This window comes from Equus przewalskii, chromosome 15 (assembly GCF_037783145.1).
Source record: "Equus przewalskii isolate Varuska chromosome 15, EquPr2, whole genome shotgun sequence".
NCBI classification, from domain to species: domain Eukaryota; kingdom Metazoa; phylum Chordata; class Mammalia; order Perissodactyla; family Equidae; genus Equus; species Equus przewalskii.
This window is the reverse complement of record NC_091845.1, coordinates 37792358-37811442: the sequence shown is the minus strand read 5'-3', so window position 1 is coordinate 37811442 and position 19085 is coordinate 37792358. Positions and strand designations below refer to the sequence as shown.

Sequence of the window (19085 nt, the reverse complement as noted above, 5' to 3'; positions counted from 1 at the left end):
CGGCGACCCCATAAACCCAAGGCCTTGGGAGATCAGAGAACAGAAGTGATCTGAATCCAGATCAGGCGCGAGAATAGCAGCCCCTCCCTCCCGGCAAAGCCACTGGGCGCAGCCATCTGGCCTGTAGGCGGAGAGCTCACAACACGTGGCTCTCGACCCCCATTAGTGATGACAGGCTGTAACTGCAACCGAATTCTACCACCATGGGAAAAAAACCGCTCCTCTACCATCCAGCAATTTATAAAAGACCCAGACCAGAAGGAAAACAATAAAAACATAGAATTAAGTCCTGAGGACTTGGAATTAGGTAAACTAAGTGATAATGAGTTCAGAGCAGCTATAATCAAAAAACTCAATGAGGTAGAGAGAAAGATAGAGAAACAAGCCAAGTTCTGGAGTTACTTCACAAAAGAGATTGAAATCATAAAGAAGAATCAAACAGAATTACTAGAGATGAAAAACACAATGGACCAGATAAAACAGAATACGGATTCCCTGAATGCCCGTGTAGATACCATAGAAGAGAAAATTAACATAATTGAAGATAGACGTGCTGAATGGCTCCAGAGGAAGAAAGAGAACTAAGAATTTAAAAAAATGAGGAAAATCTCCGCGAGATAGTGGATTCAATGAGGAGTAAGAACATAAGGATCATAGGAATTCCCGAGAATGTGGAAAAGGAAAATGGAGTAGAAAGTATGCTTAACGAAATTATTGAAGAGAACTTCCCAAATCTAGGGATTGAGGGAGAAATGTGTGTAGAGGAAGCTTTCAGATCTCCTAGATTTGTCAATGTAAAAAGACCTACTGCAAGGCACATAGTAGTAAAATTGGCAAGAAGGAAAGATAAGGAAAGAATACTCAGGGAAGTAAGAAAAAAGAAGAGAATAACCTATAAAGGAGCCCCTGTCAGACTGTCAGCGGGTTTCTCTACAGAAACCTTACAAGCTAGGAGAGAATGGAGTGACATATTCAAAGCTTTAAAAGATAAAAGTCTTCAGCCAAGAATACTCTATCCAGCAAGAATTTCCTTCAGATATGAGGGAGAAATTAAATCTTTTCCAGACAAACAAAAGTTAAGGGAATTTGTAACTAAAAGCCCTCCACTACAAGAAATCCTCAAGAAGGCTCTCATACCTGAAAAAAGAAAAAAGGGAGAAAGGGGTCACAATCCACAGACTAGGGAGACTGGTGGATAGAACCAGAACAGGATAGCAAATATTCAACTATAGCACTAGGGTAAAGGTAAGGAAACTACCAAAGCAAGGACGATCTTATCACTCTAACTACAAATTCGTAACACGAGTTGGAATAAGAAATGAAAATAATTATTTAGGAGGGGAAGAGCAAAGGGTCTAAATCCATATTGGTCAAGTAAGTAAGAGACCACCAGAGAATAGACTATATTATACACGAGATTCTAAATACAAACTTCAAGGTGGACACTAAAATAAAGTACAGAAAAGAGTGACAAATCATAAATAAGGAAAAATCTAAGAAACCCAGCGTAAGAAATTGCAGTATTAAATGGGTAGTCTAAAGCACACAGGAAAAGAAAGGCAGGAAAACAAGATAATGAGCGACAGATTGACAGCATTAAGTCCACATGCATCAATAATCACTCTCAATGTAAACGGATTGAACTCTCCAATAAACAGACACAGAGTGGCAAAATGGATTAAAGAACAAGATCCAACAATTTGTTGCCTCCAGGAAATACACCTCAGCCCCAAGGACAAACACAGACTCAGGGTGAAGGGCTGGAGGACAATACTTCAAGCAAATAGCAAGGAAAAAAGGGCAGGTGTTGCAATTCTCATATCAGACCAAGTGGATTTCAAAATAAGACAGGTAAAGAGAGACACAGAGGGACAATATATAATGATCAAAGGGACACTTCATCAAGAAGAAATAACGCTTATAAATATCTATGCACCCAACACAGGAGCCCCAAGATTCATAAAGCAACTATTAACAGACCTAAAGGAAGATGTTAAAAACAACGCAATAATAGTAGGGGACCTCAACACCCCACTCACATCAATTGACAGATCATCCAGACAGAAAATCAACAATGAAATAGTGGAGCTGAATGAAAAACTAAAACAATTGGACTTAATAGACATATATAGATCACTTCACCCTAAAAGAGCTGAATACACATTCTTCTCAAGTGCACATGGAACATTCTCAAGGATAGACCATATGTTGGGAAACAAGGCAAGCCTCTACAAATTTAAAAAAATTGAAATGATAACAAGCATCTTCTCCGATCATAGTGCTATAAAGCTAGAAATTAATTACAAGAAAAAAGCTGAGAAAGGCACAAAGATGTGGAGACTAAATAACACACTACTGAACAAGCAATGGATCATTGAAGAAATTAAAGAAGAAATAAAAAAATACCTGGAAACAAATGAAAATGATAGCATGCCATACCAACTCATATGGGATACAGCAAAAGCTGTATTAAGAGGAAAATTCATCACAATACAGGCACATCTTAACAAACAAGAAAAATCCCAAATAAGCAATCTTAAAGTACACCTAACTGAACTAGAGAAAAAAGAACAAATAAAGCCCAAAGTCAGCAGAACGAGAGAAATAATAAAAATCAGAGCAGAAATAAATACTATTGAAACAAAAAAGGCAATAGAAAGGATCGATGAAACAAAGAGCTGGTTTTTTGAGAAGATAAATAAAATTGACAAACCACTAGCCAGACTTACAAAGAAAAAAGGGGAGAAAGCTCAAATAAACAAAATCATAAATGAGCGAGGAGAAATAACAACAGACCCTGCAGATATACAACGGATTATAAGAGAATACTACAAAAAACTATATGCCAACAGAATGGATAACCTAGAGGAAATGGATAAATTCTTGGACTCCTACAATCTCCCAAAGCTCACTCAAGAAGAGGCAGACAATTTGAACAGACCAATCACAAGGAAAGAGATTGAACAGCAATCAAAAACATCCCAAAGAATAAAACCCCAGGATCAGATGGCTTTCCTGGGGAATTCTACCAAACTTTCAAAGAGGATTTAATACCTATCCTTTTCAAGCTATATCAAAAAAGTAGGGAAGATGGAACACTTTCTAACACATTCTATGAGGCCAACATCACGCTGATACCAAAACCTGACAAGGACACCACGAAAAAAGAGAACTACAGGCCAATATCACTGATGAACATAGATGCAAAAATTCTAAGCAAAATTTTGGCAACCCGAATTCAGCAATTCATCAAAAGGATCATACATCATGATCAAGTGGGATTCATACCAGGGACACAGGGATGGTTCAACATCCGCAAATCAATCAACGTGATACACCACATCAACAAACTGAGGAATAAAAACCACATGATCGTCTCAATAGATGCAGAGAAGGCATTTGACAAGATTGAACAGCATTTATGATAAAAACTCTTAACAAAATGGGCATAGAAGGGAACTACCTCAACATAATAAAGGCCATATATGACAAACCCACAGCCAACATCATACTCAATGGGCAAAAACTGAGCGCCATCCCCCTGAAAACAGGAACGAGACAGGGATGCCCTCTATCACCACTCTTATTTAACATAGTACTGGAGGTCCTAGCCAGAGCAATCAGGCAAGAAAAAGGAATAAAAGGAATCCAGATAGGGAGGGAAGAAGTGAAACTCTCGCTGTTTGCAGACGACATGATCTTATATATAGAAAACCACAAAGAATCCATTGGAAAACTGTTAGAAGTAATCAACAACAACAGCAAAGTTGCAGGGTATAAAATCAATTTGCATAAATCAGTAGCATTTCTATACTCCAATAACAAAGCAACAGAAAAAGAACTCAAGAACACAATACCATTCACAATTGCAACAAAAAGAATAAAATACCTTGGGATAAATTTAACTAAGGAAGTGAAGGGACCTATATAATGAAAATTACAAGGCCTTTCTGAGAGAATTGGATGATGACATAAGGAGATGGGAAGACATTCCATGTACATGGATTGGAAGAATAAACATAGTTAAAATGTGCGTTCTACCTAAAGCAATCTACAGATTCAACGCTATCCCAATCAGAATCCCGATGACATTCTTTACAGAATTAGAACAAAGAATCCTAAAATTCATATGGGGCAATAAAAGACCCCGAATTTCTAAAGCAATCCTGAGAAAAAAGACCAAAACGGGAGGCATCACAATCCCTGACTTCAAAACACACTACAAAGCTACAGTAATAAAAACAGCATGGTACTGGTACAGAAACAGGTGCACAGATCAATGGAACAGAATTGAAAGCCCAGAAATAAAACCACACATCTATGGACAGCTAATCTTTGACAAAGGAGCTGAGGGCATACAATGGAGAAAAGAAAGTCTTTTCAACAAATGGTGCTGGGAAAACTGGAAAGCCACATGTAAAAGAATGAAAATTGACCCTTATTTTTCGCCATTCACAGAAATAAACTCAAAATGGATCAAAGACCTAAAGGTGAGACCTGAAACCATAAGGCTTCTAGAAGAAAATGTAGGCAGTACACTCTTTGACATTAGTATTGAAAGGATCTTTTCCGACACCATGCCTTCTCAGAGAAGGGAAACAATAGAAAGAATAAACAAATGGGACTTCATCAGACTAAAGAGCTTCTTCAAGGCAAATGAAAACAGGATTGAAACAAAAAAACAACCCACTAACTGGGAAAAAATATTTGCAAGTCATATATCTGACAAAGGCTTAATATCCATAATATATAAAGAACTCTCACAACTCAACAACAAAAAGTCAAACAACCCAATCAAAAAATTGGCTGGAGACATGAACAGACATTTCTCCAAAGAAGATATACTGCTGGCCAATAGGCACATGAAAAGATGCTCATCATCGCTGATCATCAGGGAAATGCAAATCAAAACTACACTAAGATATCACCTTACACCCGTTAGAATGACAAAAATATCTAAAACTAATAGCAACAAATGTTGGAGAGGTTGCGGAGAAAAAGGAACCCTCATACACTGCTGGTGGGAATGCAAACTGGTGCAGCCACTATGGAAAACAGTGTGGAGATTCCTCAAAACCTAAAAATAGAACTACCATACGATCCAGCCATCCCACTACTGGGTATTTATTCAAAGACCCTGAAGTCAGCAATCCCAAAAATCCCATGCACCCCAATGTTTATTGCAGCACTGTTCACAATAGCCAAGACGTGGAAGCAACCTAAGTGCCCATCAACAGACGAATGGATAAAGAAGATGTGGTACATATATACAATGGAATACTACTTAGCTGCAAAACAGAACAAAATCATTCCATTTGCAATAACATGGATGGACCTTGAGGGAATTATGTTAAGTGAAATAAGCCAGCAAGAGAAGGATAATCTGTGTATGACTCCACTCATATGAGGAGTTTAAAATTATGGACTAAGAACAGTTTAGTGGCTACCAGGGGAAAGGTGGGGTGGGGGGTGGGCACAAAGGGTGAAGTGGTGCACCTACAACATGAATGACAAACATTAATGTACAACTGAAATTTCGCAAGATTGTAACCTATCATTAACTCAATAAAAATAAAATAAAATAAAATAAAATAAAGAAAGGGGCTACCTCATCTATGAGATCTTTTGTACAAACCTCATGATAACCACAAAATAAAAATTCAGAGCAGTCATGAAACATAAGAAGAGAGGAAAGTGAGAAACACGTGACAGAAAACCACCAAACTGAAATGGCACACGGAAACACAAGGAGAAAGAAACAATGAAAATATAGAACAACCATAAAATGAAAGATAAAATGGCAGTATTAAACCCTCATGTCTCAGCAATCACCCTAAATGTAAATGGATTGAATCACCAATCAAAAGACACAGAGTGAGTGGATAGATTTAAAATCAAGATCCAACAATATACTGCCTCAAGGAGACCTGTCTTAGCTCTAAAGGCAAATGTAGGCTCAAAATGAAGTGATAGAAGATGATACTCCAAAGAAATGGCAACCAGAAAGAAAGTGGGTGTAGCTATACTTATATGAGACTAAATATATTTCAAGCCGAAAACGATGGTAAGAGACAAAGGTGGACTTTATATAATGATAAAAGGGAAATTCCACCAAGAAGGCATAACATTCCTTAATATAAATGCACCTAACATAGGCCCACCAAGTATATAAAGTAACTAGTAACAGACCTAAAGGGAGAAATTGACAGCAGCACAATAAAAGTAGAGGACTTTAATACCCCCCCTTACATTAATGGATAGATCATCCAGACAGAGAGTTAACAAGGAAACAGTGGCCTCAAATGAAACGTTAGGTCAGATAGACTTAGTAGATACAAATATAATATTCCATCCAAAAGCAGTGTAATGCACATTCTTCTCACGTGCACATGGAACATTCTCAGAGATATACCATATGTTGGGAAACAAAACAAGTCTCCAAATTTAAGAAGATTAAAATCATGTCAAGCATCTTTTCTGACCACAGTAGTATGAAACTAGAAATCAACTACAAGAAGAAAGCTAGAAAAGTCACAAATATGTAGAGACTGAGCAATTATTGGATCAATGAAGGAATCAAAGGAGAAATCAAAAAATGCCTAGAGACAAATGAAAATGCAAACACAACATACTGAAATCTGTGGGATGCATCAAAAGCAGTACTATGAGGGAAGTTTATAGCAATACAGGCCTATCTCAAATAACAAGAAAAATCTCAATCTAACAGTACACCTAAAGGAACTAGAAAAAGAAGAACAAATGAAACCAAAAGTCAATAGAAGGAAGAAAATAATAAAAATCAGAGCAGAAATAAAACAGAATCTGAAAAGATAATAGAAAAGATCAATGAAAGTAAGAGCTGGTTCTTTGGAAAGATTAGAAAATTGACAACCCTTAGCTAGATTCACTAAGAAAAAGAGAAGACTCAAAGAAATAAAATCAGAAATGAAAGAGGAGAAATTATAATGGATACCCTAGAAATACAAAGGATTATAAGAGAATACCATGAAAAGCTGTGTGCCGACAAATTGGATAACCTAGAAGAAATGGATAAATTCTTAGAATCATACAACCTCCTAAAATTGAATCTAGAAGAAATAGAGACTATGAATAGATCAATTACTAGTAAAGAGATTAAAACAGTAATCAAAAACCTCCCAAAAAACAAAAGTCCAGGACCAGATGACTTCTCTGGTGAATTATACCAAACATTTAAAGAGGATTTAATACCTATCCTCCTCAAACTCTTCCAAAAAATTGAAGAGGAGGGGACACTTCCTAACTTATTTTATGGGGCCACCATTACTCCCAAAAGCAGACACAACAGAAAAAAGGAAAATTACAGGCCAGTATCACTGATGAAGGTAGATGCAAAAATTCTTGACAAGATATTAGCAAATCAAATACTACAATACATTAAAAGGATCATACACCATGATCAAGTGAGATTTATTCCAGGGACTCAGGGATGATTCAACATCTGCAAATCAATCATTGTGATACACCACATTAACAAAATGAAGAATAAAAATCACATGATCATCTCAGTAGATGCAGAGCAAGCATTTGACAAGATTCAACATCCATTTACAATAAAAAATCTCAATAAAATGGGAATAGAAGGAATGTACCTCAGTTTGATAAAGGCCATATATGGCAAACCTACAGCTAACATCATACTCAGTGACAAATTGAAAGCTATCCCTCTAAGAATAGGAACAAGACAAGGATACCTGCTCTCACCATTCTTATTCACCATAGTATTGGAATTCCTAGCCAAGCAATTAGGCAAGAAAAATAAATAAAGATATCCAAATTGGAAAGGAAGAAGTAAAACTGTCACTATTTGCAGATGACATGATTATATGTATAGAAAACCCTGAAGACTCCCCCAAAAAACTATTAGAAATAATTAATGAATTCAGGAAAATTGCAGGGTACAAAATCAACATGCAAAAATTAGTCACATTTCTATACACTTAACAGCTAACTAGCAGGACGAGAAATCAAGAATACAATCCCATTTACAATTGCAACAAAAAGAATAAAATACCTAGGGATAAATTTAACCAAGGAGGTGAAAGACCTATACACTGAAAATTATAAGATATTATTGGAATCAATTGGAGACAGTATAAAGAAATAAGATATTCCATGCTCATGGATTGGAAGAATTAACATGGTTAAAATGTTCATATTACCTAAAGCAATCTAAAGATTAAATGCAATCCCAATCAGAATCCCAACAACATTTTTCACAGAAATAGAACAAAGAATCCTAAAATGTATATAAAACAATAAAAGACCCTGAATAGCCAAGGCAATCCTGAGAAAAAAGAACAAAGCTGGAGGTATCACACACTCTGATTTCAAAATGTACTAGAAAGCTGTGGTAATCAAAACAGCATGGTGCTGGCAAAAAAACAGACACACAGATCAATGGAACAGAATTGAGAGCCCAGAAATAAAGTTACAAATTTGTGGACAGCTAATTTTCACACAGGAGCCAAGAGCATGGAATGGAAAAAGGAAAGTCTCTTTAATAAATGATGTTGGGAAAACTGGACAGCCACATGCAAAAGAATGAAAGTAGACCAGTAACTTACACCATACACAAAAATTAACTCAAGGTGGACTAAACACTTGAATCTAAGGCCTGAAATCATAAAACTCCTAGAAGAAAACGTAGGTAGTGTGTTGTTTGGTATCAGTCTTAGCAGTATCTTTTTGATTACGTCTCCTTGGGCAAGAGAAACAAAAGAAAAATAAATGGGACTACCTACATCAAATGAAAAAGCCTCTGCATGGCAAAAGAAACCATCAACAAAACAAAAAGACAACCAATTGGGAGAAGATATTTGGAAATCATATATCCAATAAGGGGTTAATATCCAAAATATATAGAGAACTCATGCAACTAACAACAAGAACAAAATAACCTTATTAAAAAATGGGCAGAGGATCTGAACAGATATTTTTCCAAGGAAGGTATATAGATGGCCAACAGGCACATGAAAAGATGTTCAACATCACTAATTATTAGGGAAATGCAAATCAAAATTGCAATGAGACATCACCTCATGCCTGTCAGAGTGAGTATTATTAAAAAGACAAGAAATAAGTATTGGAGAGGATATGGAGAAAGGTGAACCCTCATACACTGCTGATAGGCATGTAAATTGGTGCAGCCACTATGGAAAACAGTATTGAGATTCCTCAAAAAATTAAAAATAGAAATACCATATGATCCAGCTTTTCTACTTTTGAGTATTTATCAAAAGAATATGAAAACATTAATACTAAAAGATAGATGAACCCCTATATTCATGGCAACATTATTCACAATAGCCAAGACTTAGAAGCAGCCTAAGGGCCCATCAATGGGTGAATGGATAAAGAAGATGTGGTATGTGTATATATGTGTGTATGTGTGTGTATATATACACACACACACACATATATATACAATGGAATACTACTCGGCCATAAAAAAGACAAAATCATGCCATTTGCGACAACATGGATGCACCTTGAGGGTATTATACCAAGCAAAATAAGTCAGACGAAGAAAGACGATTACCATATGATTTAACTCATATGTGGAACATAAATAAGCAAACACATAGATATAGAGAACAGATGGGTGGTTACTGGAGGGGAAGGGGAGAGGGTGGGTGGAAGGGATAAAGGGGCGCATGTATTCAGTGATAGATATCAACTAGATTTTGGTGATGAACACAATGCAGTCTATACAGAAATCAAAATATGATGTACACTTGACATTTATATAATGTTATAAACCACTATCTCAATAAAAAAAGTATCTAAAGCACTATAATTTTATGTATTCTACTTGTCTTTTTTCAATTGTCTGTATTAAAATAAGCATGTATAAATACTAAAATAAGAAATCGTTCAAGTTTTTCGTAAATAAAAAGGCAATTTCTCATAGCCTGTAAGAGCCCATCCAGAATGAATCAGATTGGTTCATTGTATCAGCTTGATCTTAGAGACTGCTCACTTAGCCCATTTTTATGAGAATGCATGTGGTTTTTCTTTATTCTTCTTGATGCTTCTCTCTTCTTTTGCACTACAAGTAAGGACTGCATGAACTGGTGGTCAGCATCAGTAGTGTTCCTAAGTCTGTAGGTTATTGCCTATTTTCTAGCTTATTAGGACTTTCAACCAAATAAGGCCAAAATAAAGCAGGTCACAAAGAGAAAGAATTTTGTATGGAATTTTGGAGTTTTTGCTCTAAATTGTTTTAAGCCATAGTCAAGACTGAATAGTTCCAGTTAGGTGAAAGTAGACAAAATGGGCATGTTGACTGATGGCGGGGAGACAAGTACTCTGAAACCTGGGCAGGAGTAAAAGGTTTTCAGGGTTAAGGTACTTTGTAGCCTCTCCTCTCTATTGCCTGCCTGCCCCTGGCCCTGCTTTCAGGACCAGGCAAACCTACATTTAGACTCCAGCTCCACCTCACTCTCCTCATCAGTAAAATGATAATACCTATCTTATAGGATTATGAGAATTAAGTGAAATAAAATATGGGAAAATATCCCAATCATCATTTGCCTATAGTAGGCAATCTTCTAAAAATACAAACTTACAGGTGTTACAAACCATCTAAAATTTCTTGGATACTTTTTTGAGTTGCTCACCATGGAGAAAGATGAGAAGAAAGTTGGGTGAATACCCATCAGAAACACAGAAATCAAGAAGATACGGAGGTATTAGGGAAGAGGCAAATAGTAAAGTGTGCTCTGATACATGAGTGAATAAGAAGAGTATTTTGAACTCTCTTTGTTGAGCAGAACCTGCACATCTACTCTGGTGCTTCTGAATGCTTGGAGATCCCTTGGAGAATACCAAAACCCTCTCATCCCTCTGACTTATTTCTTGGGTAAAATCCCTGGACACATAGTATTGAAGTGCTGCTTCATTGCCTTTGCTTGTCGTTTCCTCTGTGGGGGAAGTGGACTGCCACAGAGGCACACAGACTTCTTCTAGATCACAATCCCTCATGCTTCTTATGATTGAGGACAAACTATTGACATCAGTAATAGTGCTCTAAATATTTATTTGATTGGATATGACATAATCATACCTCACTGTAATCACAACTCAGATTATTTAATAAATGCTTACATTTATAACTTTTCCTTACAAAATATCCTAGTGTTTGGTTAAAATATGCTGATAACACCACATCCACTTAGTTTCAGATGACTTGAGTAGCTCATTGGGGCATTCTGGAAAGGGAGTTTGAAAGGCCAGATAGGAGGTGATAACACTGATTCAGAAGAGAGATGATAAATGGCTGAACCAAGAGCATGAAGAGAAGGGGTCAGATGTGGCAGATTTTAAGATAACAAAATTTGTAGGACATAGCAACAGCTAGAAGTGTTCTGGTTTAGTGAACTAGTGTGTTTCACTCAGTGAGAGGGAGTCTCTGGGAGCAGACAGGTGAGGGAGAGATGATAAGCTCCCCTGTGGCCATGCAGGTCAGGAGCTTAGCATGCGTCTGTGCTGGAGACACTATTTTGGGGCTTGGCAGCTTCTGGTGGTGATTGAAACTATGGAGTAGGGTGGGATTGCCCAGGAAAGCTTGTAGGGTAAGAAAGAAATGGGCTGAAGGTAGAGTTGTGAAGACCACCAATAGTTAAGGGTGTGCAAAGCGGGAGGAACGGCAGCAACAAGCTATCTGTTGCCAGGCATCTGAATTATATGTGAGTATGTGTGTATTGGGTAGAAAGGTACATGCGAGTGAATAATACACATTGTTCACTGTCGATGTGGTCAAGAAAGCACCAGCTCCACTGTACTGCCAAGGAGCCAGTGAGTGTTTTGTTGGAGAAATAGTAAAATTACACCATATATTGGAGGGAGGGAGCAAATTTCCAAGACTCGTCTTTTGAAATGAGAGGAGTATGTTATTTATGACAAACTGTAGTCAGATTTCTGTTAAAGTAACTACTGATCTTGCAAACCTAGAAAGTGACAAAAATCTGACAGCAAGACATGCCTTTGAATCCTCACCCGCTGGGCACTTCTCTGATGTATTGACTGGTTGGAAGAGATGAGACAGTGTGCATGTCAGACAGGAAGGGCTGGATGTGCTGCTGCCAGCACATCTCACTTTTGATTTCCAACTGAGTTGCTAAATCACAAGTGATCATTTTAAAGACCACTTTCCCCCTTCCTTTGTTGGGAAAGAATTCTGCAAGCAGGAAGTTATCCTCACAGCTCTGAACTGTGAGAACCTCATCTTTGACAATTCTTTGCAACATCTCTGCATGAGTGAAGCTTATTTATACTGACTAAGGAGTCCGAACAGCCACTGATTGAGTAACAAAATTAAGGTAGTGACCATCCTCCTTTATCTCTGAATCGTCACTATACAAACCTTTTATTTAGAAACCAGTTGTGCTTCACACTGTTGATGGCACATGATATAACTCTTACTGGGGTTTCTTCTTGGAAGTGGCTGTGCTGGACCGCACACTTCTGAGTAACCATGGAAAGATTCTGTGGGTTTTCCTTTGTGTGTGGGTCCTGTTTTCTGGGGTCAGTGGGTTTGTACCTTCCAACTGAGGAAGGGCTGGGGTGAAGGCTATGGGGACTCCCAGTGTCACATAAAAATTTTCAAGAGAGGACCTAAATCTCATTGCAATTATTTCTTTGAGGTGTCTGCATTAGGATGAGGAATTCCTAGTCTCTCTTCCTAAGCTATACCAAATGGTTGCATGGTTGCAGTCCTTTTGGAATTTCCCTTTAGAGGGGAAGACTAAAATGTCAGGAATTAGAGGTGCAGTGTTGCTCCTCCATTCTCTCTTTTGTCCCAATCCCAAAGTCCCTAGGAAAGAACTTAATTCTTACATATTTAGGCATCCAGCCTTCTCTACTAAGTCTTCCTTCCCCTTGACAACAAAGACTTTCACAGTGAACCAAACCTACTACTCTTCCAAACTTTTCTTCTTATCTTGGTCTGGCTGAAATAAAGCCACAAACAAATATCTAGATTACCCTGAGCTCAGCAGGGTTTTCCTCTAGGGCTAGTATAATGACATTGTAAAGCCAGTATGGAAGTTTCTAAACTTGTAAGTAGTACTTGTCGAGAAAAACTGTTTTTTTCTGTATCAGAAAGTTCCCTCTGGAGCCTAGTTTTGTGCGTGTGTGTGTGTGTGTGTGTGTGTGTGTGTGTGTTTGTAAGGGACTAAAAAGAAATTGTCACATGGGAGAGTGCTACTTTAGAGAACAGGATATTTTGCCACTTAAAAAATATTTATAGAGATTCATTTTAGAGATTCTGTTCTTTCCCCAAGTGTAAATCTTCTGTGTGCCTTAGACAGAAAAGAAGCCTTGCTAAATTTGGTAGAACATACATTCATTTCTTTAGGAAAGAGAGTTTGAAGTTTCCCTTCAAACTTAGTGTTACACAGTGGAACATCAGACCAGATGTTTAAAACCCTTGAGAGTCATAATGTCTGTCCTTCTGTTGCAGGTGCAACAACGAGAGTGAGTGGTCCCAGATCCACGAGAATATCATCCGCAAGTCCAGTGCCAAGTACTCTGCCCCCAGCGCCAGCCATGGTGATGTACTTCTCTGGCTAGAAGACTTTGTGTTACATTTGTAGTCACTGATCATACACACCTAAATTGATTTGTATCGATCAGTTGCCATACATAAAGTTCAGTTCCCTACAGACCTTTATTCTCCTGTTCAGGCACTTTCTATTCTTTCTTTTTGTGATAATTTGAGACCTTCCCAAATTATTTCCCACCAAAATACATTTCCTGATTTTTTTATGACGGATTCATGTGCTTTGATAGGTAACCTGAATTCCAATTTAAATCCAGAGTGAACAGAAGTGTTGCAGCATTTGTCACATTGTGAAGTCTGTGTTTTCCTGAACAAAGATTACACACACAGCCCCCAAAAAAGACAAATATTAATATTACTTTTTCTATTCCTATTCAGTGTTAGCATCACCAAGAAAGCCTGACACTAATGAGAATCAATGATTAGTCTGCCAATATCTAGTTATTCTGGAACTAGACTAGAAAATCTTTATTTCAAAGCAGCTTTCTTTCATCTTAGCTCAACTTCTTTTCCTTTTCCCTTCTTTTCTTTTAAAACCCTGTTTAAATAATCTCCATCTAAATCCTGTGCAATTCTACCCACTAGAAAGATTATATTTTCTCAATTGAACTTTAATTTCTTGATTAAATTAGAAGTGCTATTTAAAAGCCTATGAACTTTTATATACTTTTGAAGATAGCTATCAAATTTACATAGAACCGTGTTTCTCCTGACAGTTTTTACCTCTAAATTATTTCATAACTTCTATTACATAACCTTCTTCGTGTTAACTTTCATAGACTTGTTGTAAATAAAAAGTTGGCCTTAAATAGCAGTGTAAAGCCACTATAAGACATGGCAGTTTTCCAAAGTTGCGGAGAACTTTTTTTTTCCCTGTCAGGGTCAGCAGATATTCAGCTAGGAGGGTCCTCAGAGCAGCTCTACACCAGAGGCTGAAAGTTTGAGACCCTCAGCTGGGAGTACTTGATTCCTCTACAACCTTGTAGCATGGGGGTCCTCAGGGCCGCTCTCACTATTTTTTTTTTTTTTGAGGAAGATTAGCCCTGAGCTAACTACTGCCAATCCTCCTCTTTTTGCTGAGGAAGACTGGCTCTGAGCTAACATCCATGCCCATCGTCCTCTACTCTACACGTGGGACACCTACCACAGCATGGCTTTTGCCAAGCGGTGCCGTGTCTGCATCCGGGATCCGAACCAATGAACCCCGGGCCACCGAAAAGCAGAACGTGTGAACTTAACTGCTGCGCCACTGGGCCAGCCCCCTGCTCTCACAATTTTTAAGTAACTGTTTTCACTTATGTATGTGCCTGGATGCCAGGGAGCTCCATGCGGTGTGCTTGAAGGGGAAAGGGAGTTCATACTCCTCACCTAAAACTAGGCTACAGCAAGTGTCAAATAAATCTTGTTTTTTAAAATACAGAACAGTTACTAGCAATTTTTTAAACTACTGTTCACATCACTATTTGTAATGTTCTTTATTTACTTAGTTGATTTATAAGGAGCTACCCTTGGCTACAAGTTTTTGGGACATGATATGGTTAAAGTAGGAAGAACATTTTAAAAGAGAGATGATGGTAATAGCACATTAAAGAAACAACTGAAAGAGCAATTTTCACTATCACCTCACCAGGTTCAGATGTTGAGTTTTGTCTCACTCCCCAGAGTGAGCAGGGACTGTGCCATCTTCAATGTCGTGGTTCCTGTGCAAACTTCACAGACATTTGCCTTTTAAACAGTGTTAGAAAGGTTTCTGTTCTTCTCTGCTGAGGGCACCACAGACTTCAAAGTGCCTCAGTTAGGATAGCTCTCATGAGAGGAGGTCTCCATGCACCTGTGGAAAAGCCAGGAGGAGAACTAGGCTGCTTCCCTTTGAAGTGTGTGTCTAACTGCTTCTTGGCAAGGCTTGACTTGGAAGCTGGTTGAGATCTTAGAAATTATCTGTTTTGGCTCCCTCCTTAAATAAATGAAGAAACTGATGTTCAATGAAATGACTTAGTCACTGAACAGGGAGCCCAGGTTTCCACACTCCAGGCCACTGGCGTTGCCCCTCTATTGCCAATCTTCTGAGCATGGGTTTTTCACTGCTGGGCCCTGGGATCTTCATGTCAGAGAATTTCGTAGATTATTTCGTAGATTATTCAAGGAATAATTCAGGTCTTTATTCGTCTCCTTAATTAAAGATACATCTTCATAAAAAATTAATTTACTTTGCTGTAAACTGTCACTCATCTTTGTTAAACATCATGGACAGTTCATTGCCTTGGCAGTTCTGTTTCAGAAGTCATTAATGCTTTCCCTTCAAGTCAAATCATATAAAAATGCAGAAGGAATTTCTACATTAGTTTTTAATGCTGGGAGTAAATGTATCATTCAGCAGTAACTCTCTTAAATGCAGCTTTAATATATGTCTCCTCATTTCCATTGTTGGCCTCTTAGATATGTAGCCACAGACCTAACTTTTAGCAATTCCAGTAGCATGAAGGTCATTAAGAATAAATGAAGGCAAACAAAGCAATTGACCACATTGGTTTTCTATGTATTTTTAAAGGACTATTAACTACAGATTTATTTACATATCTTGGGCTAAGATTAATTTACATTATTAATCTTCGTCCACCTCTTCCACAAGAGATGGAGGTAAAGAGGGACAGGGACAGGTTGCTAACCCTCCAATATTCCATACAGGTATCAATTTGTCCTGTTACTTTTTTATGCGACAGTCTTTAATCTGAGATGAAATTCAGTAAGAAAACAGTTTTCTTGTGTCAGGGATCATATTAACAGAGACATTGTATAGACTTAGTTACTTTCAAGATCTTTTTGTGAGAGCTGGATGATTTGTAGGTAGAACACCAAGTGTTGCTGAGGGACTGTTTGCATATTGGGTAGGCGAGTGGGTCACTTTTCTCAGTTATTCACAGAGGCTTTTCTGTCCTGCTTTAGCATTATTTGGCAATGTGCCTCAATCACCCAGGGTTTCAGAAGCAAAAAAAAGACCCAGAAGTTCCAGGATCCCAACTCCTACAAAAGAGGATGAAGTTGTTATAGCCTCCATTGGTGACTTCTTTCATTCTTTGTGTGCCTTTTCACTTGCTCTCTTGCATAAACTGAAGCTCTCTTCATCTTATTTGACACATTTAGAGGTGGAAAGCAGCTGCTCAGGATCCTTTTGAATAGCTTGAAAGCTAGATGTGACTCTCACAGCACTTTCAGTCTACATCCTCACAAGTTGCACTTTGCATCTCTAAGCCAATTTGATTGCCAGAAAGTGAGGAGATGAAAGGCAGTCAGTGGATTCTTGAATAAATCCTTGCCTATGCAGAATGATGAGTACACCCGCTGATTTTTTTCCTTTGCCCTCCAACCACCATCTCAAATTCTGAAAACTGTCCCATCCTCACCTGTCTACTCCAAGCTAGGCCATCTCCTAGATCAGTGGATTTCTGCTCACCCAGAGGATAAGATGTGATAGCTGTGTAAGGATACTGCAGATAAATGAGCTGGGGTTGTGCGGGAGGGTCGAGTATCTCCAAAGCTGCTCTTCTCTACAGAGATCATTGTGGTATGGGTTCTGGCCCCCTACCTTCCAGATTCATAAACTGATTGTAGTTGAGTCCACCAAGTGCTTAGGCTGGAAAACTTACTTTAGGGTGGTCCAAATGCCAAACAGTGATTATGTAACCATAATGCCAATTGGAATACCATATGTCAGCTTTTTAGGGCACTGTGATCCTGCAGTTAATGACACCTGGGACATCATATGTGTGATCCCAGGGTTTATTGGAGAGTGTGAGCTTAGCTGAAGCAATGAGATCATCTTGAGGTTCTGTCTGGGCTGCAGTAGAACTGTATTTCCTCCCCTGGCCCAGCTGTGAGAGTACATATTCCTAGTTACTAGAATATTTTGATCTGCCAGTTGCAATGTCTGTGGCTCTTCTTTCTGACCTCTCTCTTTCTCCTCTTCTCCATCCCCTCTTCACTCTCCATTCCCAGACCATCCTTATTCTACAACTCTGTTTATTGTTGTCTCCATTCCAGGCACCACTCTTCTGCTCGTCCTAATGTTCATAACATCTGTCCTCATTTCTAGATGTTCATCTTCTGTGCAACTCTCAAGTTTCTAGATTGACAAGGTTGCTGCCTGCTGACCCATAAATCAGCACCTAAATTCATCATCCTGTTAACAGTTGATCTCATTCACAAAGTCTCAGAAGGCACTTCCTAACTCCATCTAGCCTCACAGCCTTCTAGCCAGTGGCTGCAGTGGGGAACCTTTGGGGGCAGGGGAGGAGGTGGTTTCCAGAAGATTCCTGCTTTGTGCAAAACTCCCTAGGGTACAAGTAGCTAGCTTACAGATTCTCCCAAGTTCTGAACAAAGCGCCTGGAATCATCTGGAGGGTCTGAAACTTTCAGAGTCTGATGCAAGGCTCAATTAGTCCCATAAGACACCCCTTCTTTTCCTTGCAGTGCAGTGGTTCCCTGCAGGGACAGTGTAATGTCTGCTCTGCTGTTTTCTTTACATGCCATTGCAAGATTGAACCAGCAAATTGCTTACCACATTTTGGCATACTCCTGCCATAAAACACAGAGCCTCTTAGCTCATTCATTTCCAGCTAGTGGGACACCTTGACACAAGGTCTTCTTTGGTTACCCTTGTTTTTAGTCTTCCATTGTTTCTATAGACTTCGGGTCCCTAAATCTACAGTTTATGTAGTTCAACACTCCCATTCAGTATTCGCTAGGGCCCAACCAGGCCCTGTGTTGCATGCTGACGAAGAGAGAGGAAGGCAACTCAATCTCCCAGACCTCAGTCTGTGTTTAATAGACTACTTCTCTGGGTTATTGAGGTAATCTTGACTTAAATTCCTTTAGCTTTCTAGAATATTTCTTCAGAATAACACATGCTTTCTACATCAAAATTTTTCTCAAGAAAAATGCTGAACTTGGAACATTTTCCTCTGAAAAAATGTGAGGCTTTATGTCTTTTCTAATACTACAATACAGGGTGGAACTTTGGTTCTGAGTAAGAAAATGCTTTTGTTTTTGCAGGTCTTATTATTTCTCTGCAGCTTCTTCGTGGAGATATGGAACAGATTAGGAGAGAAAATCCCATGACATTTAATAGGGGATTGGCAATTACAAGAAAATTGGGATTTCCTGATGTCATCATGCCAGGTAGGCAGAACTTCTTGGGACTGGGATGGGAGAAGGGTTAGGAGGATGGAGTTCAGTGCTCCTCTCATGAGCAGGTGGTGAACCATGCATTAAAAGCCTCTGCATCCCAAGCCAGGTTGCTGACTGCAGTCTGCATCCAGTGGCTCCTTTGGCTCTTGTTAGCATTTGTTCTTTTCCAGAAGCCCCCACATCCCATTCACCAGTGCAACATGACAATCCAGAAGATGGGCTTTGTTATCTCCATTGGAGGCTGGCTGGTAGGAACCAACGTGGAACTCTTCATAGGGATGTCTTTTTACACTCTTCT

At 38.6% G+C, this 19085-nt stretch overlaps 1 protein-coding gene across 38 annotated transcripts in view; it reads left to right on the top strand.

Annotated features, from left to right (window-relative positions):
- Window positions 1–19085, top strand: part of DOCK3 (dedicator of cytokinesis 3) — a 445464-nt gene that overhangs the window by 323239 nt on the left and 103140 nt on the right. For all 38 annotated transcript variants that reach the window (XR_011526962.1, XR_011526961.1, XR_011526959.1 and 35 more), the window contains 2 exons: window positions 13505–13593; window positions 18653–18778. Coding sequence is in view for 34 of the 38 variants with exons in the window: in XM_070575184.1 (XP_070431285.1) it covers window positions 13505–13593; window positions 18653–18778 (215 nt within the window). In the remaining 4 variants the exon portion in view is untranslated. The remainder of the gene's footprint in view (window positions 1–13504; window positions 13594–18652; window positions 18779–19085) is intronic.